The sequence below is a fragment of the Lissotriton helveticus genome, chromosome 5_1, assembly GCF_964261635.1.
Source record: "Lissotriton helveticus chromosome 5_1, aLisHel1.1, whole genome shotgun sequence".
NCBI classification, from domain to species: domain Eukaryota; kingdom Metazoa; phylum Chordata; class Amphibia; order Caudata; family Salamandridae; genus Lissotriton; species Lissotriton helveticus.
In genome coordinates this window covers 51384926-51407583 of record NC_136065.1, presented here as the reverse complement: position 1 = coordinate 51407583, position 22658 = coordinate 51384926, and the positions used below count along the sequence as shown (strand labels likewise).

The 22658-nt window shown below is 44.1% G+C and overlaps 1 protein-coding gene across 1 annotated transcript in view; it reads right to left on the bottom strand.

Moving 5' to 3' along the window:
* The window catches only part of LOC144752941 (E3 ubiquitin-protein ligase TRIM39-like), a 142751-nt gene that overhangs the window by 6499 nt on the left and 113594 nt on the right, over window positions 1-22658 (bottom strand). The window contains exon 5 of the mRNA XM_078640754.1: window positions 18691-18800. Within this exon, the coding sequence (XP_078496880.1) occupies window positions 18691-18800 (110 nt within the window). The remainder of the gene's footprint in view (window positions 1-18690; window positions 18801-22658) is intronic.

Genomic DNA, 22658 nt, shown 5'->3' with positions numbered 1-22658 from the left:
CAATGTCTCTAATCACCTCACTGTTCTCTGCCACCGTGAAAGCATTCCCGGCTGTGTAGACCCCCTGGTAATAGTCAGCAAACATGTCTGCCACCTCCAGCGGATCCGTGTGCATCCGTGACCCCGACCCCTCCAACTCCGGTACAAGCATTGAAGCCCGCTCCCCACGCTCAAGCCCAGCAATCAACTTCCCGGCCTTATCCCCGTGTTCAGATATCCGTCTCTGGACCGCAGCATGACTCGCCACTGCTCTATCGCGGAAAAGTGCTCTATACTCCTCCTCTCGGAGACGCAACTGATGGAGGTCCGCCGGTGTATACGTCTTAGCTATCTTCTCTTCAAAGTGCGCGATTTTGGCCTCCTTCTGAACCACTTCCGCCTGCGCTCTCTTTTTCTTCCCAGACACCAGGGAAAATTCCTCACCCCTCGCCACAGTCTCATACGCCTCCCAAATAGTTTGAGCGGAGTCCACTGAGCCCATATTCTCCAGAAAGTATCGATCTGATAACTGAAGAATTTCCCTCTTAATGGTGGGGTCTTTCAACTGCCAAGCACTAAGGGGGGCGACCCTGCCCACTGCCGGCAACTCTAGGTCAAGATCCAACCAACACGGAAAGTGATCAGATATTCCCCTCCCAAGGTAACGCGCCTCTCGGATCCTAGGCGCCATTGCCGCCGGAAACAGCACATAGTCCAGCATAGACAGGCTACCATGAACCGCCGGGACGTGCGTATGGTGCGTGGTCATCGGGTTGCGCGTGCGACAACCGTCTATCAAACCCAGCGCCGCCAGGAAGTCTGGCAACCATTTCTGCGATTGTCTGAGCGCACGGGGGCTACGGTCTATCTCGCCATCTAGCACTGAATAAAAATCACCGCCAAACACCAAATCTTCAAGAGGCATGGAAAGGAAGACCTTGCCCCCATTGGTGATATTTAAAAAAGATCCAATGAAATGAGGATCCATCCTGAGTAGTTTATTTTGTTGCTAGTGAGCTCCCTCCCAGAGTCTTGGAAGAGGGCTATAGTGAAGCCCATTCATAAACAGGGTAAAATGGATCATCCAGCTAACTATCGTCTGATCTTGCTTTTAGATATCCTGTCCAAATTGTATGCCCAATCTTTATCCAAGCACCTAGCGGCTTAGGCCTTTGATACAGTTTGATTCCAGTGGAGCAAGGAGGATTTAGGCTGAATGCTCCATAATGGATCACTTTTTCACATTGTGGGGAGCCGCAACGAAGTCAATTGAGTCAGTAGGTGGGCTTTGTTGCTGCTTCGTTAAATTCCAAGCAGCTTTCGACAAGGTGGCTAGAGATATGCTTTGGCACAAATTGCTTTTTTAATAATATGGGGGTTGGGCCAAACTAGACCAAAATAACAATTTACAACAAAAAGGTGTTTGGGCGTGCGTTTAAGTATTCAAAAACCACTTTCACAACTAAAGTGGTTAGGTGTCTTTATTTCACCTTTCTATTTTTCATTTGATTATTAGATATCTTGACCATTTAAATCACGTCATCAAGAAAGACAATACATTTTTGGAAACAATGAGCATTACATCAACAAAATACAGCTCATATGTAATTCAACACATAAATAACCAAAAAGGAACAAAACATTACAAAAACTAACACAATAAACAGATCAGTCCTAAAATTGACACAAGAATAATGGTGGTGTCAACCTATTTATCAGTTCACAAACTAACAGACTGCCATCCACCGCAAGCTGATACAACATTTACAACAGGCATGTTGCCTTGCTTGTACACTGTGTTTAGTCAGTAGAATGAGGGTGATTTCAGCTAGCAGGAGTAGGACGACGCGTTTCAGAACCCTATTTTTCTTTTATACTTCTCCTCAGGACCAGGACAGATCAGACACTACCATATTATAAAAATGAGAAAAGTTTGCAGCAGCTAAAGGTCCCTATATTCCGATTGCCCAGAGCCCTAGGGTTAAATAAGTTTTCTTACCATTCATGGGTGTTGATCCCGGGTGCTGTGTTTATCAGTGATTAGTAAGCAAAGTCGCTTGATGTAGAGAATTGCTAAAAGGTAGAGAAAGGTCGGGGCATTTACTACATACCAACTGACTTTAATATGTATGCACTCCATTAAAACATCACCCACGAGCCTTGGCTCGTGGTTCTAATGAGCACTGTCATCCATATACAATTTGACTTTTGTGTAAAATGAGAATTGCCAAACTATGGTTCCGGTAATGGATTTAGTCAAACGTCGTGTAGAATCAATCCTTAGGGGCCGCCTATAAAACATAAACCGTTAGCACACGCTGTGGTTAAATTGTTGAAAACAAGACGTCAATGTGTGCAGTGTGTTCATGATAGTAAGGACATACCTCACTGAGGATGAATTACGCGTGGGCAGTGCCCACAATTTATTTTTGGGATTCTTTCAGATCAGCCATATTTCTAAGTTTAAACAAGCGTGCTGGAGTCCCATACTCGTTGTGTAAATGGCACCTGAAATGTAAATATGTAAAGCATTATCAATGCGTCTAGCCGTAGCCTGCGGCATAGAGATTTTATATAGCAGTTTGCGTAACAGTAAAAAGAGAGACACCATGGCTCACTGTGTTCTTTGCTAATCGGTCCCTTGTTACCGTTTGGAGACGCGTTTGTGTGTTTTATTTCTAAAAAACAAAATAATGAATTTACGTGAGAGCACCTAAGGCTGATCTTGGAGCATGAGTCTACTACATGTTGCCCATGTATTTATTACAGAAGTACTTGCCTGCTTAAAAATCTTGCTCTCTGGCAGCGTCTCTCTCTATCTGGCAGCAATTCAACAATGCATAAGTGATTGCTGATAGCAGGAAGACCTGCTTAAGCATTTTCGTGTCGCGCGAGTGCGCAAGGAATGCTGGTACTTGTAGTTGAAGGCACGTATTGTTTACATGAATGTAGTGTTTAAGCAGCTCTTATCGTGTTACCCAAAGTGCTTGTGTCACGGTGTGTTGCAGGCTGTGTTTCTAGACTTTGTAAATTTCAAACATACTCATCCATTCGTATAACGCTAATGAGCAAAGGAGATTGGTGGTGCTTGTAGTTAAATGAATTGAGACCCGGCATACAACATTTTGTTTTGGCAATTCCCATAGTATAACACGAATCGCTTGAAAGCTGTGGTTTTAAAGTCTATTAATTGCGGACCTCTCATTCAGCCCTGAGCAGGCTGTGTTAAAATGTATAATTAAGTATGCCTTTCGTTGGAGGAGCGTTTGTTCCATAACACCACCTCTGTGGTTTGGTTTGATGACACTCAGTACTGTCCACGTGAGATCTTTTTCAGTGTGTCGCAATTCTTGGAAGTGAGCAACGAAAGATGCGTTAGGTACATTCTTTTTAATCCTTGATCGCTGTTGTGTTATTCTCTGTCTGATCTCTCGTGTAGTTTTCCCGATTTATACCAAAGGGATTGAACAAAAAAAACGCATAGACCACATTCTTGGTTCTACAATTAGAGAATTCTGTATGCTTCCACTTGTGTGTTCCATTCACAAATTCATCTCCCTCTACCGTTGAATCACTAGTGACATGGGCCACATTTGTGGTGTCCGGCTACCGGCGGTAGGTTCAAGAAAGGACGTAACGACTTTGATTTTTTTGGAGGTTCGTCCGCTGCCCATATGATTCATCAGCCAATACTTGTGTTCTTCTTTAGTACGAACAAGGGAATTTGAAGGTTTGTATTTATTTCCTTTACCAAGTGCCAATTATGGCGAATGATTTTCTTAAATGAGTTGGTATACGGGCCAACTGTGGAAACACATACTATGCGTGTCATAGGGTTTTTGGGTTGTTTATGCAAAAGTACTTCACGTGGCATGAGCCACGCCTTTTTACACGAGTGTTTCAAAAGTTTACTTGGATACCCCTTCTCCTTTAATTTCTTTGTCAGCACATTTTAATGGATCTCATAGTCTTCTTTACGTGTGCAATTGCGCCACACACGCAAGTACTGGCCATATGGTAGATTTGCCTTGAGACTTTTTGGATGATGACTTTGAAAGTGGAGTGCTGTGTTTTTGTCCGTGGGTTTCGTGTATAAGGTTGTGATCAATCCATCAGCAGTAGGTCGTACCTCCACATCCAAGAATGTGATACTGGTTATGCTATGAGTCAAACTGAATTGAATGTCTGGATTAAAGTCATTTAACCATACATGGAAATTAAGGAGTTGTTCTTCCGTTCCAGTCCAGACACACCATACATCATCGATGTAGCGGTACCATTGGGCCAAGAATGCACTGTAGAGGTTGTTGTTATACACGTAGCACTCTTCATATCTCGCCATATACAGGACGGATATCTCAGGCGTGAAGGGACTGCCCATGGCGGTCCCTTTCACCTGGAGGAAGAAAGCATTTTCAAACTTAAAGTAAGTCAGCTTTAATGCCAGGGCTGCTAGGCCAACAATGAATTGAGTAGGGATCTGATGAGGGCGTTCCCTGCTTTCCAAATAAGAGCCCAGGACATCCAGCGCATCTTCCTACTATGGGAATTGCCAAAATAAAATATTGTATGCCGGGTCTCAATTCATTTAACTACAAGCACCACCAATCTCCTTTGCTCATCAGCGTTATACGAATGGATAAATATGTTTGAAATTTACAAACTCTAGAAACACAGCCTGCAACACACTGCGACACAAGCAGTTTGGGTAACATGATATGAGCTACTTCAGTTCAGTTCAAACGTCTTTATTCGAATATTTCATCATAAAAGACATCCATAACAAGGTATACCACAATAGAATAAAATATAATATAAAAATACCACAATATTATCACAAAAAACATGATAAAATTCATTATAGATCACCACAATTAATAAAACAGTATTAAATCAGAAATAGACGTGAGAAGAAAAGATAATAATAAAACCGTTGATTCAATCATTCAACACATGGGTGCCTACTCTAATAATCCACATCCACCCCAAAAATTTGGCAACCGAAATTGCCACAAGTTCAGATGTATTAGTCCTCAACAGCCAAACTGCGTCCTGCACCACCCGGGTTCCCAAGGTTTTACAAATTGGTTTCAGCCACTTTAACCGGGGCGATCTGTAGGCTGGGCAAACAAAAAGAACGTGGCCTATGGTTTCTTTTGAGTCCCTACACCAAGGACAAAATTCATTGGACTGCCCCCACCATTTGGATGTAAAGGATCCTACTGGCAGCGACCCAATTCTAAATTGATGGTATAATTTCCTGTCGCTACTCTTCGTAATAAGATCTCAATAATCCTCCAATGAAGGATCCAATTTGTGTGTCAGAAATCTACCGGTCAAAGTGGGAAGGTTAGACTGAATAACAAGTTTATTTCGAAGAGACGCCCAATATAGTGCTTTGAAATCCCTTTTTGATGGAAAAATACTAATGTCAGGCACATGCCAAAGTTGGCCAAGGCCCAGGATAGATCTTACAGTTCTAAACCATGGGATGTTACCTGAGCCTAATATGGATCTTAGCTCGGCAATTTCATTAGCAAATCGGGCTAGTTCGGGAGTTGTCCATATTCTTCTCCACAAAGCAACAGTCCTAAACCGGGCAACATCATCAATAGAATGACAACCTAAGTAAATTAGCAAAGGTATCATAGGACTAGATAGTGGCAGGCCAACCAAGATGCGCAAAAATTTGTATTGAATCTTGACCAAAGTGGAGAGATCCGCATGGCCCCATAAGTCCGCACCATACAAAATGGCCGAACTTATTTTTGCGTTATATACTTTTAATACTGGGCCAATCCTTTTCATAAGGGAGGATCTCTGCTCCTTGATCAAACACCCATTCAATTGTGCAAACTTTAAGGAAAGTGCATTAAACTGCACCTTCCATCTAAGCCTACTGTCCAAAACCATCCCAAGGTAGGCCATGGACTCCACCTGCTCTAACTCTTGACCATTCATGCTAACCCTACCATTCAGTGGCTTACTTTTGGTAAATACCATAAATTTAGTTTTGCTTACATTGACCTGAAGGTCGTTGTGTATACAAAATACCTCAAATCTATCTAAGGCAGTTTGGAGCCCCTTCTGCGTTTTAGAGAGGATGATGGTGTCATCTGCAAAGATAAGAAGTGGAAATGTATCTCCGCCTAGGGCCGGGGCGTCTGTTGGAGTGTTCACAAAATACTGCACGACCCTGTTAATAAATAACAGGAACAGCGTCGGTGCAAGGACACACCCCTGGCGAACCCCACGGGTTACAGGGAATTTCTTGGTGACCTCCCCCTGCATACCCCATCTAACCTTCATGAAGGCGTATGACAATATCCAGCAAATCGTGCCACATTCCCATAGTTCTCAAGGCTTCCCATAATTTATGTCTTGGGACAAGATCAAAAGCTGACTTGAGATCTACGAATGCCGCATAAATAACTCCTCCACCCAGGGTGACAACCTTCCAATAGATTAATAAGAATCTAAGCACCTGGTCGATGGTACTGACACAGGGTCTAAGCCCAGCCTGCATGGGAGATAAAACATTCTCAAGATCCATCCACGCATGGATTCTTGACAACACCATCCTCGCAAAAAATTTCTGTATTGCGTCTATTAAGCTGATGGGGCAATAGTTCCCAGGTACAGACCGGTCCCCTTTTTTAAATATGGGTAGGATTTCCGCCCCTCGCCAGGAGTCCATAATGGGAGCCCCATTTACAATGGCGTTAGCTAATATGGTACGGTATGGCACCCAATTTGAGGGGTCATATTTAAATAGATCCGCAGGGATACAGTCCATGCTGGGAGCCTTACCTGCCTGAACTAGTCCCAACGCAGTCTCTGCATCCTTGTTAGTAAACATACAAGTTAAACACGGACTATGTGGCAATGGGGGTATAGGTTCTACAACAGTGACCGATGTAAGGTCAGGACACCTAAACTGTGATTCAAAGTAATCGACCCAAACTTCCACTGGCACATGATTCAATGGAACTTGGGAGTCTGTGGAGCTACCCCATTTGATAATCTGCCAAAACTTGCTCTGATTCCCGGCCTTGCTAGCCTCCAAGAGCTCAGACCAATAATGGTCGTCCCATTCTTTCTTTGCAATTTTTTGGACTTTTTTATATTCTAACCTGGCTATCCTAATGTCACTTAAAACCCGGGATCTTACAGCTTTAACTAAAAAGCTATAAGACTGCCGACAAGATTTATTATACCAATTATTCCTCGATATAGGGATGGGTTTTTTCCCAGGTATGTAGCTTTTTGAGAATAATGATTTTAGGGAAGTAAATGATGCTCATGAAGCAAACTTATATGTTCAAGGTAATCCCCAGAGTCAACCAAGGCCTGGAAAGCACACAAGGTGGAGGAGACTATCTGAGATATTAAATCTAGTGATCCTGGGTCATCAACTACTCTACACCATCGAACCCTGCGCTTGTCGTTTGTTAAAAAAGCTTCTGCTGTAGCACATTCAGAGTCCCTATTGCCCCTCTGACTGCCATGAAGTTTCAAGCTAGCGACCAGCGGGTTATGGTCACTCTCGGGGCGGGCTATGATTATCATGTCCACAAGTAGCAACCAAAACTCCACTTTAATTAAAATATAGTCAGTTGTACTTGTGCTGGTTCCATTGTCAAAAGTAGCCCGACCTAGCTTGTCAGAACATGTGCGCCCATTAGCAGCTCTCAGCCCCCATTCAAGGCACAAACCCAACCAATGTAATGCAGCCTCAGTCCCCCTTTTGATAGGTTTGAGATCCAATTGTGGGACTTTCCACAATGCATCTTCTTCTGCCAAAATATCCTCACCCTCGCTTGGGAGGGGTTCGAAGGTGCAGTTAAAGTCCCCTGCCACGACAACAAACTTATCCCTGCCAATAGAATCTAATAAGAGATCTAACTCAGTAATAATTCTGGGTCTACGCCCTCCAGGGAGTCCTCTGGCATAAATACCAACAATAAAGATCTCAAAAGAGCTGGGCCTGTAAAGTTTAATCCCGATGATGTCTAAGCTGCTTACCGGTACTTCTGTGGGCTTGTAATGGAGTGATTGCTTCACCCAAATAACAAGGCCACCAGACGCTCTACCCCGAGTGCTCTTAATAGCAATTTTATAAAAATTGAGATACCCCAATCTATAGATGGGGTCGGTGGCCCAACTTTCCTGAAATATAAGGATGTCGTGGTCATCCACAAATTCCGCCCACTCCACTATGGCTATTTTACTAGCCAGCCGTGCAATATTTCACGACAAGATTTTAAGTGGTAGGGCTTGGGCGATGACTTGGGGCGGAACTTCCACCTGCGGAATGGGGCCTTTAGACCGCCCCTCCTCCAACATGGAAAAGCCAAATAGGCTCTCCAAAGGAGGGCTGTCCAAATGAGGACCGCCCACCCCCTCAACTTCCTGCCTACCCTCCCTATCCAAACCATCACTACAAAAAGATGACTTCACCCCAGGGGAATCGTCAACTACTGAACCGCCAGCCAACACAGCCATCCCCAGAGGATCCATACTATTTAGCTGAATAGCCAAAGTGACTCCAGAGTCACACGTGGGTCAGTCCACCCCCTCCAGTCCCATAAGGGACTCAAACCTGTTCCTTAGAGGGATGAGGTGCCCCATCCTATCCATATGGTGACCATCATACATACTACCTCTATGTGGAGGAAGAGCTGGAATAAACAGCCCCTGTCCTGAACTAGGATAAAAATAGTCAAGGGCCAGGGATTGGATGTCACCAACTCTGCCAAACCTGGGTTTTCCACAGATAAGGTTCATACCCAGAGGTCACTAAAATTCATGATTACGCAATCCCCCTCTAGGTCCTTTGGGCAGTGTCCCACCCAACTCACCCTTCTGACACCTAAGATCTCCGTATTACATAAGGGAGGAAGTTGCCTATTCTTATTCAGCCAATAGATGACTTTATTTTTCAACTCCCTCGGGGATTCCGTATTCTCCACCCCCAAGCCTGGGACTCCAACCAAAATAGTCGTGTAACGTGCGGACTCTACAAGGGAGCTGATGGTTGTTAGTCCCCTTCCCTGAGGTGTGATGCCTATTAGACCGGGGTCCAGACAATATTTCACGTGGTGCTGGCTGCGATCTTGACTGTATGACGGTTGAGGACCAGGCACCCCACCCAAAGCTAAGCCCCCACCCTTGGTAGCCCTAGACTTATCTTCTCCTGTAGTGCACGTTATCTCGCGGACTGGCTTGGATGAAATCTTAGGCTTAACGGGTAAAGGCTGTTTAACCGGGCCAATACCGCTACCTGTACTCACTTTATTCGCTGGGCATTCCCTTCCTTTAGCTAATGTATCCAAAGTTCTGGAGTTACCAGTGACTAACTGTTCCAACAAGTCTAATTTCAAGCTAATCATTCTGGTCCTCTCCAATAACGGAAGCATCAGGGATTTAGCAAGAAACTCAATTTTCCCCAATATGAGCTACTTAAACACTAAATTCCTGTAAACAATATGTGTCTTCAACTACACACTCGCAACGCGAAAATGGTTAAGCAGGTATTCCTGCTATCGGCAATCACTTCTGCATTGTTGAATTGCTGCCAGATAGAGAGAGACACTGCCAGAGAGCGAAGTCTTGTAAGCAGGCAAGTACTTCTGTAATAAATATATGGGCAACATGTAGTAGACTCATGCACAGCGATCGGCCTTAGGTGCTCACAAGTAAATTTATAATTTTGTTTTTTAGAAATAAAACCTGCAAATGTGTCTCCAAACAGTAACACGGGACCAATTAGCAAAGAACACAGTGAGCCATGGTGTCTCTCTTTTTTACTGTTACTCAAACTGCTATAAATCTCAATGCCGCAGGCTACGGATAGACGCATTGATAATGCTTTACATAATTACATTTCAGGTGCCATTTACACAGCGTGTATGGGGCTCCAGCACGCTTGTTTAAACTTGGAAATATGTCAGAACTGAAAGAATTCCAAACATAAATTGTGGGCACTGCCCACGCGTAATTCATCCTCAGTGAGGTATGCCCTTACTATCATGAATACACTGTACGCATTGACGTCTCGATTTCAACAATTTAACCACAGCATGTGCTAACGGTTTATGTTTTATAGGCGGCCCCTAAGGCTTGATTCTACATGACGTTTGACTAAATCCATTACCAGAACCATAGTTCGGCAATTCTCATTTTACACAAAAGGCAAGTTGAAAATGGAGGATGGTGCTCATTAGACGCACAAGCCGAGACTCGTGGGTGACGTTTTAATGGAATGCCTTCATATTAGAGTCAGTTGGTTTGTAGTAAATGCCCCAACCTTTCTCTACCTTTCAGAAATTCCCTACATCAAGCGACTTTGCTTGCTAATCACTGATAAACACAGCACCCGGGATCAACACCTCTGAATGGTAAGAAAACTTATTTAACCCTAGGGCTCTGGGCAATCGGAATACAGGGAACCTCAGCTGATGCAAACTTTTCTCATTTTTATAATATTGTAGTGTCTGATCCGTCCTTCTCCTGAGGAGAACCATAAAAGAAAAGCATTGTTCCGAAGCGCGTCGACCTACTCCTGCTAGCTGAAATCACCCTCATTCTACTGATTAAACCCAGTGTACGAACAAGACAATGTGCCTGTTGTAAATGTTGTATCAGCTAGCGGTGGATGGCAGGCTGTTAGTTTGTGAACTTATAAATAGTTTGATGCCACCATTATTCTAGTGTCAATTTTAGGACTGATCTGTTTATTGTGTTAGTTTTTGTAATGTTGTGTTCCTTTTTGGTCATTTATGTGTTGAATTACATATGTGCTGTATTTTGTTGATGTAATGTTGATTGTTTCTAAAAATGTATTGTCTTTCTTGATGACGTGATTTAAATGGTCAAGATATCTAATAATCAAATGAAAAATAGAAAGGGGCAATAAAGACACCTAACCACTTTAGTTGTGAAAGGGTTTTTGAATACTTAAACGCACGCCCAAACACCTTGTTGTTGTAAATTGGCACAAATTACAGCAGTGGAAGATACCAGGGACCCTGTTGGGCCTAGTGATGAATCTCCATAGTGGCAATTGGGTTCAGATTGAGTTTGATGGGTGTGCGAGTCTGACTTGGAAAATTCCAGTTGAGAACAGCTTGCGGCAGACGTGCGTTTTAGCTCCACTGCTATTTAGCTTGTATATTGCAGACCTTCCCGAGACGCTACGTACTACGCACAGTTTTTCATCAAAGTTTGGAGGAAGACACCTTAGTTGCCTCATATATGCAGACGATCTGGTGTTTATGGATCTTACACCTATTGGGTTGAATTGGAAACTAAATGCCCTAAATGCCCATTGCCTTGAAAACAAGCTAACAATACCTGTTAATAGGACTAAAACATTGTTTTTTGCCAAGAGAAAAAGGATATTTGCATTTGGTTCTTGGTATTGTACGATTAGAGCAAGTTAGAGTATAAATATACAGGCCTAACCTTCGCAGATGATTTGAGGTGGAATAAACAAATGGCTGCTCGAAGGCTTGCCTTGTCCACAGTAGTGAATGAGGGGAAAAGGTTTGACCATGAATTTGGCAGTCATACCTTGGAGCCACTAATCAAAGAGCCAGCTCATTTCACAAGCCTTATATAGAGCAGAGGTGTTGACTTTGGACAGGCGAGTCATATGGGAAAGGTTAGAAGGAACTTCTCTAACATTGCTTCTTGATCTCCCCAAGAATTCTATGATACAAGCTGTAAGGACGGAACTGAGAACTCCAGCCTGCAGTGTGCTGGCTGATGCCAGAACCTTGTGCTTTTTAGTTGCTCTTAAAATTTGGTCCCCATGTAGCAAACTGTCCGAGCAAATTTTACCGGAGAGGATGACATCTATCTCTGGGAGAAGGAATCCTGTGACAATAATGCAAAAGAGTTTGAATGATTCAGAGAAGTGTATAGAAGATGAGGAAGTGGTTTTGATTAACTAGATAAAGAGCTCACTCAGGCTAAGTTCCATAGAAACCTGTTGGAAAGAGGATCTGTGCTATCTTAAAACTAAGACCTCAGCTATTCCTTTCATACCTTCACAGGAGAGCACAGATTTGTTCCCATACCTATATATTATCTCAGACATGGGCATGCGGAATGAAGTTTTGTGCTCTAGGCTGGGACTTGACCCTGGGTGGTGTATTAAAGGATTTAAATCAGAGGTGGTTAAGAGCAATAGCCAGTGCCCCTTTAGGAGAGGGAAGAAAAACTCAGTGAGACATTTATTGTTGGATTCTTTATTCTTCATGGAGAAAAGGAAAAAGATTCTTCAGCCTGTGTTTAAAAAATATGGGATCAAACCAGAGATGCGGGGCTAGAACTGTTTTATAGCCTTAGATTTCGAGATGTAGCTATCACTGTTGGTCAACACTTGTGTAAAATCGTAATGGTACAAGTGGCACTATCGTCCCCATAGGGTTGAAGATCTAGGTCTCTATTGATGTAATACCGTTCAGCCAGCTGATGTTAAGTAAATCAGTGGATCCCCAAATAGGAAGGTTGTGAAAAGCTGCTGTGCATCTTGCACTTTAGAATCCTGTTTGGGGAAAGTGTATAATTTGATGCTGGTTAAATACATTACACTTTAAAATGTTATTGCTGCAGACTGTATCGTTCTTATGTTGACCATTTTCTTTTTTAATATTTTTAGGGAAAGGTTACAAATATTTACGAGTTTTGGATTGTAGATTGTATTGAGTTAGGGTTTATTGATATTTAGCTGAAGTGGAATAATCTGCAAGTAGTCGTGTAAAAGTATATAACCATGCACTGTGTTTTAGATTATTATAACTGAGTACTTTTTTATGCCTTTTCTTTCTTTTATGAAAGTGTTTGAATATTTCAATAAGAATATATTTCTTGGAAATAAAGTACTGTGAATTGAATTGACTGAAAGTGCACTGGGTCCCTGCTAACAAGGTCCCCATTGCCAGTGCTCTTTCCTTGGAAACAAGGTAAATGTCCTATTGTAACCCAATTGAAAAGGACTTTAGAACCCAGGTACGCCCTTAGTAAATGGTACTCAAGACATGAGTATTAAATGGTTTCCTTCAAGGACTTCAGCATGTATTATGGCACCTTAAGGGATCCACACCCAAACAGAATGCAGACTGAGTGAGAGGGGTGTTACATTCAGTAAAATAAAGATGATGGGTCCTTGTTGTAATGTTCATGTAGTATATTTATTCTTCAGATTAGATAGAAGGTACAGCATTCAAGTAGGGATGTAATATGGTAAGAACCCCCACCGGGAGCAGATAACTTCCTGCTCAGCCTCCGGGTAACTGATAAATCCCTTGAACAGCAACAGGTAGAATCCTGGATGACATCACAGAGACATCATATAGACAAGCAGACACTAACACTAAGGAGGGACAAAGAGAGAGGAAGAGCACAAAGAGAGAGGAAGAGCAGGATATAACAAGGGGGCAAACCATTCTGAAAGCACAACTGTCTGCCATGCCAAGGTACACTGCATATGCTTTATGTCAGTCACTCCTACAATTTGCCTTAGAGCCCTGAGGCATGGTGCATTATATTATATGTGAGGGCTCATCTGCATGAGCAGTTAGGCCCCAGTGATGTCGAGTTCCATTGCTAGATATGGCAAGTGATCAGGCAGCCATCTTCAAGACAAGTACTGGGCACTGTTCATTACGAGTTACCCAGCTACATGATGGTTTCACTGAAACTAATCGTGTTTGGTATCAAACACCTTGTCTTAATAAATCTCTACAGATGTCATTACTAGATTTATTATGACATGCACCCATCGGACACCTTTAGAGGTGCCCCCTGAAAATCTATTAGTCCTCAGTGTGCTGACTGACTGGTATCTCCCAGCTTGCCACCTTAGATTGGATTTTGACCCCTTGTAAGTTAGAGACAGCACTCTCAGAGGCAGAATCAATGCCTGCTCAGGTGGAGGGTGGTCACGCCTCCTCCAGGTAGATGGCTAGTGAATTAGCATATTGTACAAAGACAAGAGAACCCAATGTAATTAGTCAGAGACCTTTGGGTGCAAATTATTTAGTAGAAAGAACAGTCAAGGAAAGTACATATAGAGATACAATGATGTCTATATTTTGCTGTCTAACTGGACAAAAACCCTTTAGTATGAATTATTTAAAAGAAACACATACAAGTGGGGTCATATATCCCATAAATGAACTAAAAGCGCAGGCATTTATAGTGGCTTGGCCAAAAACACAAATTCACAATATGCCAAGAAAGATTACATTACATCACCATAGCATATCATGGTAAATATTCTATAAGGTTATGCCAAGGTGATCCCAGTATTCTGCTTTGAGGGGTCGAAATGTTTTCGGCGGTTCTCACCTTGACACAACTGTATAAAATATTTACCAAGATGTGCTATTATGATGTAATGTAATCTTTCTTGGATTCACTCGCTTGCCTCTGCAGGCACCGCAATGAAGCTGACCGGTCTGCTGCTCCTGCCGTCCCACGTACTTTGAAAGGCTCAGAAACACAGGTAGTGGTTCCGCCACTCCCTCGAGGTCTGACGTGTCCTCTCAGCAAGTTTGAGGCCAGTATCCCTCGTCAAAACTGCTGGAACCAAACCCCTGTGCACTGCATTGCTTTGCTATTGCCAAGGTATGTTGGCTCTGCACTCCAGAGATCTTCGGGCCACAAGAAGCTCCAGCCTCCAGCATCTCTTCCTGCCAAGATCTTTGTCCTCACCGCATCCTCTGCACCGTTGTCGAGGGTCTTCTCTTGCTTCAGTGGGATCCCCTGCTTCCTCGGGGCCTGCTCTAACTCTCCTCCACTTTGTGACTCCCTTGGACCTTGCTGGTCTCAACGTTGCTCCTTCATTGTTTTCCATTTCTGTTTTTGCTGCCAAGGTTGTTGGTGCTCCTGCCAGACACCAACGCCCTCGTTCTTTACTTTTGACATAGGAGAGCTTGTGAATGGCTCCCAGTCTTCCTCAGTGTCACCTGGTCCTCACAGCTGCAGAGACAAGGTCACTCTCATCACACCTGCTTCTTTCGTGATCAGTGGTCATCGCTCTTCCATGCCTCCTGGTCACCTCCAAGTGGAATAGACTCTATCCCCTCTGCTTGCAGGTTCTTATCTTCAAAAATCCACCCTGGAATTCCAGCAGACTCTTGACGTCTTTGCCAGCGGTATCTTTACTGAAGTCCTCCATAGTGATCTACGGCGTTTTCCAACGTCACATTGCACCTATGCACCTGGCTTCCCTGGTAAAGGTATTCTGGTTCCTGGGGTATCCATGGGTGGGGTGACTCTCCAACCTTCTGTCTCCCATGGGGTTTGTTCAGGGTCCACTGGCAACGGTCCTTCTTCTTCCAAACTACAACCGTGGCTTTCCCGTTGACTCCTACTGAGTACGCACATGTATTTCCACTCTGCCCACACCCTCTTGGGATTCCTGGGTACTTACCTTGGGTAGTTCCATGTGTCTCCAGCTCTTCTGAGTCTCCTGGTCAAAGTCCCGTCTTTGGTCGCAGTTCACATTGCCCTTTCTTAGTATATCATTTGGTCTCCCCCTGGAGACCATCATGTATTGTGCTTACTTACCTCTTGTAATTTAAGTATTATTGTGTATGCTTTGTTGATATCTCCTTCAGGCTTAGTCCTGAAGGAGTGTTAAAACAGCTTTTTTACCAGATCTAATCATGTTGTGTAGTTTAAACGGAAAAAACCACACAGTATAGTGTGTAATCAATAGACATATTTGTATAACTATACTTTCGTTTACCTACACTACATGATTAGGTCTGGTAAAACAAGCTGTTTAACACTCCTTCAGGAATAAACCTGAAGGCTGCTCTCCACAGCTGTCACTTAGAGAGTTCAAGTTCAAGTTCAAGTTCTGGAATTTGTATAGCGCACTACTCACCCAGAGGGTCTCAAGGCGCTTGAGGGAGGGTAGGTGAATTACTTATCGAATAGCCAGGTTTTTAGTTGCTTTCTGAAGGAGAGGTGGTTCTGTGTGAGTCGGAGGTGAGTGGGGAGAGAATTCCAGGTTTTGGCCGCTAGGTAGGAGAAGGATCTTCCTCCCATGGTGGATCTGTTGATGCGCGGAATTGCGGCTAGGGCTTGATTGGATGATCATAGTTGGCGGGTGGGTGTGTAGAAGGACAGTCGTGTGTTTGAGGCCTTCGGGTCCTAGGTCGTAAAGGGCCTTGTGTGCGTGGGTGAGGAGACGGAACGTTATTCTCTTGTTGACGGGGAGCCAGTGGAGATCCTTCAGGTGACCGGTAATGTGAGCGTGACGGGGGATGTCCAGAATGAGTCTGGCTGAGGCGTTTTGGATGCGTTGGAGTTTTTTCCGAAGTTTGGCTGTGGTTCCGGCGTAAAGGGTATTTCCATAATCCAGTCGGCTGGTGACCATTGCGTGGGTGACTGTCTTTCTTGTTTCGGTGGGGATCCAGCGGAAGATTTTTTTGAGCGTGCGTAGGATGTTGAAGCATGAAGATGAGACGGCGTTGACTTGTCTGGTCATCGAGAGGGAGGAGTCTAGGATGAAGCCCAGGTTACGTGCGTGATCTGTAGGTATGGGTGCTGTGCCCAGGGCCGGTGGCCACCATGAGTCGTCCCAGGCAGAGGGGGATGATCCTAAGATGAGGACTTCTGTTTCGTCCGAGTTAAGTTTTAAACAGCTGCTTCTTTCATTCCTTCGTGTAGATTGGTTTTGGCGGTGTTTGGGTCTTTGGTAAGGGAGAGGATCAGCTGGGTGTCATCTGCGTAGGAGATGATGTTGAGGTTGTGTTGGCGCGCGATGGATTCGAGGGGGCTCATGTATACGTTGAATAGGGTGGGGCTGAGTGAAGATCCTTGTGGTACACCACAGATGACTTCAGTGGCCTCTGATTTGAATGGGGGGAGGCGGACTCTCTGGGTTCTACCGGCGAGGAACGAGATGATCCAATCCAAAGCTTTCCTTGTATTCCGACTTTGTTGAGGCGTTGTATAAATGTGCTATGACATACTGTGTCAAAGGCGGCGGAGAGGTCGAGTAGGATGGAGGCAACTGTTTCTCCGTTGTCCAGTAGCGTTCGGATGTCGTCTGTAGCTGCGATGAGGGCGGTTTCGGTGCTGTGTTTGGCTCGGAAGCCGGACTGTGAAGGGTCGAGGGAATTGTTGGATTCAAGGAAGGCGGCGAGTTGACTATTGACGACTTTCTCAATGACTTTGGCAGGGAATGGGAGGAGTGAGATGGGGCGGTAGTTCTTGAGTTCAGAAGGGTCTGCTGTGGGTTTCTTCAGAAGGGCGCTGAGATCGGCATGTTTCCAGCTTTCCGGGAAGGTAGCGGAGTTGAAGGAACAGTTGATGACATCGCGGAGATGGGGTGCGATGATGGAGTCTGCTTTGTTGAAGATGTGGTGGGGACATGGGTCGGTTGGTGATCCTGAGAGGATTGAGTTCATCAGGTGGATGGTGTCTTTAATCAATGTAATGTATGCTTTTATGATATCCTTGTGATAATCGAATAAAGCTTATTTGATTTGATTTGATTTGGTGTCTTCCATGGTGATTGGGTTCCAGGCGAAAAGGTTGTGAGAGTGTTGTTTTGGTTCGGAGGTGGGTGGAGTGGGCTGTTCATCGGATTGGTTTTCAAAGCTGTTATGTATGTCGGCGATTTTGTTGTGGAAGAAAGAGGATAAAGAGTTGCAGAGGTCTTGGGAGGGAGTGATGTCGTTGGTGCCGGCGGTGGGGTTGGTGAATTCTTTGACGATGTTGAATAGTTCCTTGCTGTTGTGGGCGTTGTTGTTGAGTCGATCCTTGAGTGCTGATTTCTTGGTGGATCGGATCAGTTGGTGGTGTTTGCGGGTGGAGTCCTTGAAGGTGGTCAGGTTGTCAGAGGTTGGGTTTTTTCTCCAGGTTTTCTCGAGGGAACGACATAACTTCTTGGATTTCTTAAGGTCATCGTTGAACCAGGGGGCCTTTTTGCAGCCTTGTTTGATCTGATGGTTTTTCAAGGGTGCTAATGCGTCGGCGCTGTGGGTGATCCATTGTGTGAGTTTGATGGCAGCTTGGTTTGGGTCCGATGATATGGCCGGAGGGTTTTGGTTTAGCGATGTGAAGAGTTGGTCGGTGGTGATTTTGTTCCAGTTTCTTCGAGGAATAGGTTGTGGGGGGTTGTGGGTCGTGGTCTTGTTGTAGCTGAAGTGAACGCAGCTGTGGTCCGTCCAGTGGAGTGCTGTGGTGTGATCGAAGGAGATGTGTTTTCTGGAGGTGAAGATAGGGTCTAGCGTGTGTCCGGCAAGGTGGGTGGGGGTGTCAACAAGTTGTTTGAGACCGAGATTGGCCAGGTTGTCAAGAAGGTTGGTGGTGTTGCTGTCGTTTTTCTTTTCCAGGTGGAAGTTGAGGTCTCCCAGTAGAATGTAGTTCTCGGAGGTAAGGGCATGTGAGCTGATGAAGTCGGTGAGAGAGCTTTCTATGGTTTTCTAAGACTACTAAAATCACTATAAGGGTTGACTGGATTATTGCAAGGTGCTTCACTTAAATGTATGTGCACTATGTACTAAGCCAGCCTCCAACTATGAACCTAGGCAGCTTGGTACTACCATTTGTGAAAGGTATGATATTGGCAATACACCATTTTCAAATATGTCCAGTTCTTCGAGATCATTTTTAACTTTCTCTCTCAAATAGAAATAGCTAACACATACAAGTCTCCCATAAATGCCCAAAGTTAAGTACCTTTTAATTCCAAGAGCTTCTCCTGAAGTGAGGCATCTTCTCCAATGCTCTGCAAAGTCTTCTCCACAATGTCATCTTTCTTAGGCTTCAAAATCTTCACCTCATCACACCTGAGAATCAGAGAGCAACACTGTAGATGACATTTAAACTTTACACCTGAGTAGTGTTTGGGGGTAAGGGTTTAGTGTTTCTAAACTATGAGATAATTAAGTGAAAAAGAAGAGAAATGTGAGAACAGAAATTCTCTACCATGAGATACCTGAGGGGTATCTGAAGCATACCACGTGGTAAGCATTCATCTTTTCTGAAGACACAAATTGAGGAGGACGAATGGACATGCAAGGATGAGGTGGCTAATGAGATGAATGGATGCCTTCTAAGGTGCAACAAGAAATGGAGCTGGAGGTTGTGTAGTATCTTTTGCTTGGTGAACATCTCTCTGTATCAGTGTAATATGAAGATATGAGAGTGTTCTATGAGGACTTAGAGTTGGCTGTCACAGATGAAAGCAGAGGCTGGGCTTGTACATCTACTGCTCTTGCTGGGGTTTTACAATTATGTAATAGGATTCTTGAGGGTGACTAGAAGGAACACTTATGTGGCAAGGATGGGATGACTTGTATGTAATGCAAAGAAAAGTGAAGCTTGAAGGTAGAGATGATCTGGGCTCAGACCAGTACTTTCACCATCAGAACCTGAAATTTACAAGTGTCTGTGTTGTGAAAACCCACAAGTGCCATGTTTCAGGCTCTGAAGTTGGGCTGACTATCAACAGTATCCACAGTTCTCCATCCAGTGGAGTGTATATCAACTCTGCAACTATATATTGTATAGCAAACACAAAAACAAAATATATATGGCAACACCTACCACGAGCAGCACAACTTACAGTAAGTGGCCAAGGATGGTGTAGACCTTTTATTTTTTTAATATATAATTTTAGTATTTATTCAGGTTTCAATATTATTGTTATTTTTTAAGAGTACATAAAACTTAGGGGCTGTGGGCCCTCGATGGAATTGCTGCATCCAGGCAGGGTTCACACACCTGGACATGAGTCCTGACTCTAAGGTGGTATGGTGAAAAAGGGTCCATAATTCCTTGCTGTAAGTTATTTGATAAACATATGTGGTCCCTTTGGGACATCCCTGCATGATCTAGTGTATCAGGGGATGATCTACCTGTCCTTCATTTGTTCATACTCCCTTTTTACCAGGACTTGTGGACACAGCACTGAGCCTTAGAATGGCGCTTGCAACATAGATTTTCTACCAATCAGAGCTTTGGGGTAAGTGAACCGCAAACCCGAATTGGACAGTGGGAGTTAAAAGTTCACTAATTCAATGGGGTTACGTGGATAGTCTGTGAACAAAGATTCAAGGAGTTTCTACAGATTAACTGTCCAAATATCTCTAACTTTTAACCAAGTAACTATAGCTCCCACTGCTGTCCTGCACAGTGTTGACATCAATGATGTCAGTGGCAGTGCTAATCTCAATAATATCACAACACATGTCTGAGTGATAGAATATGTGAGGTAATTAGCAGTGCAGCATGGCAAGGGCTCAAGTTATCGTGAATTTAGTGCGAAAGTTATAGTTATTTGAGATAATTATAACTGATGAATTTCAGTGGTTTTGTTTCTTTGAAATGGTATATTTTAACTTACGTTCTCAACAATGAGAACGTCGCTTTAACATAAGGTAAGATGTCCATTGCTGTGATGGCATGGGGTTGGAAGTAGAGCCTTGGCCTGTGACCAGGGGCTCCGCCTTTCTCCCTGGAGGGGCCCAACTCCCCACTGAGCACGGCCTTCGGCTGTGGAAGGTTGTGGTTGAGCACAGTGCCTTGCCTCTGGCCAATCCATGCGCCCAACCTCCCACAGGCACCCATCCCCTCACTGTGCATAGGCTTTGGCATGCACAATGTGAGTATGGGTGCAGGTTGTGGTCTGAGGCTGGACGGCATGAGTTGGGTGAAAGGGCTGGCCTGCAGACAGATCCTACGCCCTGCCTAAAGTAGTTGCGCACAGCTGACTGTTTGTAACAATACAAAGGATGTTAGTTTCAGTAAGGCAGACATATTGTCTTTGCCAAAAAGTCACCAATAATAATAATCAAATGTGTACTTCATAAATTCAAACATTGTAATGATTAATAAAAGTGATTGTCATAAAATATTTTCTTTATAACCTTTTATCAAATAACATTAACTTGTCTTTGAGCCTTTCTTTTAAAATCTTTCATGGTGCAAAGGGCAACCATACAACCAACCTCAAGAGGCTCCAGAGCCCGAGTTGAAGACCATACAGCCTTAGCTTGGTGTGCTTTAAAAAAAAAAAGTAAGCTCTCAATGGCCCAGGAGACTTATTGTTTAGGTTTCGCCTATGCAGGGCACATGCGCTGCATAGGAGAGAAACCTGTAGCCATCACCACAGCTTTCCAGGCAAAAACGTGCACGCGTTGCATTGCTTGCAATGCAACGTGTGCACATCTTGGCGATGTCCTTGCGGGAGCGTGCAGCACCATATGGTCGCACACTCCCGCAAGAGAATCGTGCAGGCCCTCTCCCCCTGCTGCCGCACGAGGTGCGCACTTTTTTTTTTTACAGATGATCGCTTTCACGGCCGCGTTAAGAATCTGCAACAATAGGTCAAGCAGACATACACGTTGTCGAGGCAGAGCGGAAGCGTACGGCCTCCAAAGACAACAAGCACACAATTAGGAATTTGCGTTCGAACAGGGAGTTTCACCTCAATCCCTCGAAGTGATTACAAGCCACTAAAACAAATATAAAATGGGGGGGGTCTTTTGGGGTAACCACATCAACATTTAGATGCATGGAAGCAAATCCAGATAACCACCTATTCCTCCATCGCCATGCACTGCGACGAAAGACCTCTTGGGGTTGTCCGCGGTCTCACAAAAACTACAAGCGCGACCACCCAATCTTAAATCCCTCGGACTGATTCCTATACAGTTGACGTTGACGCTGTCTGGGACGCCACAGCACCCCTCACCCACCTCAAAATCAGCTATTAAATTCAAGATGTGTTTACCTGTCTCACCGCAATGCAGGAGCCTCCTCTCACCGTCAGACGCTCGGTTTTCGCTAGTCGTCTACAGAAATTCTGCGCCGGTTAAATTTGAAGTTCTGACATCTCAACCGGCCAATCGCTGTGCGATAAGTCACCATTGTGTGGTGTCCCTCGCTAGCATCTTTGGGAAATGTAGTTGCCAATCACGCTGCTGGGGCTAGTGGCGTTGCAGCGAAACTACAAATCCCAACACAGAACGGGACGGAAAGCTTTCATCCCAGCCAGTAGGTGCCTTCAATAGTTTTGAAAACAGACGAATATGTAGCTAAATTACTACTACATGAATGTCAAAACATCAAGCTGTTTTAGACTATCAAAGAAAACCTACGCAAATCATTGCGCTCTCTATAAGTAGAAGAAATAAGAAATCCATGTTTCAAAAGGAGGAATTTTTAAAGGGCGCAGGAGACATTACATTTTGGTGAAGGGGGTGGGAGGATGTTTAGACAGACTTGGGGAGAGCTGAGACAGCCGTCTGTCTTAGCTCTAAAAGCTGGAACCTTAGCCTAACCTTCAAGGCAAACAAGCATTGGCATAGCCAATAGGTCTCGCTTTTGGGCCTTATAAGTATTTAGTTATGCAGCACAATATCCTTGTTTCAATAACATCAATTGTTGCATGGCTAAAAACGTATAAGGTCCCAAAGGTGAGACCTATTGGATCTGCTAATGCTTGTTTTTATTGCAGCCTCCTACAACATAAAAAAATGTTTTGTGGTGCCTTAGACTCTTCTGTGGCACAAAAGCAGTAAGAAAATATCTACATAATTCAAACCCAAGGGTATTATGATGTGATTCTTTAAATTATTTTGTTATTTGAGATGTCATCAGTGATGTCACTGACTATGTCATGAGTGATGTAATATGTGAGG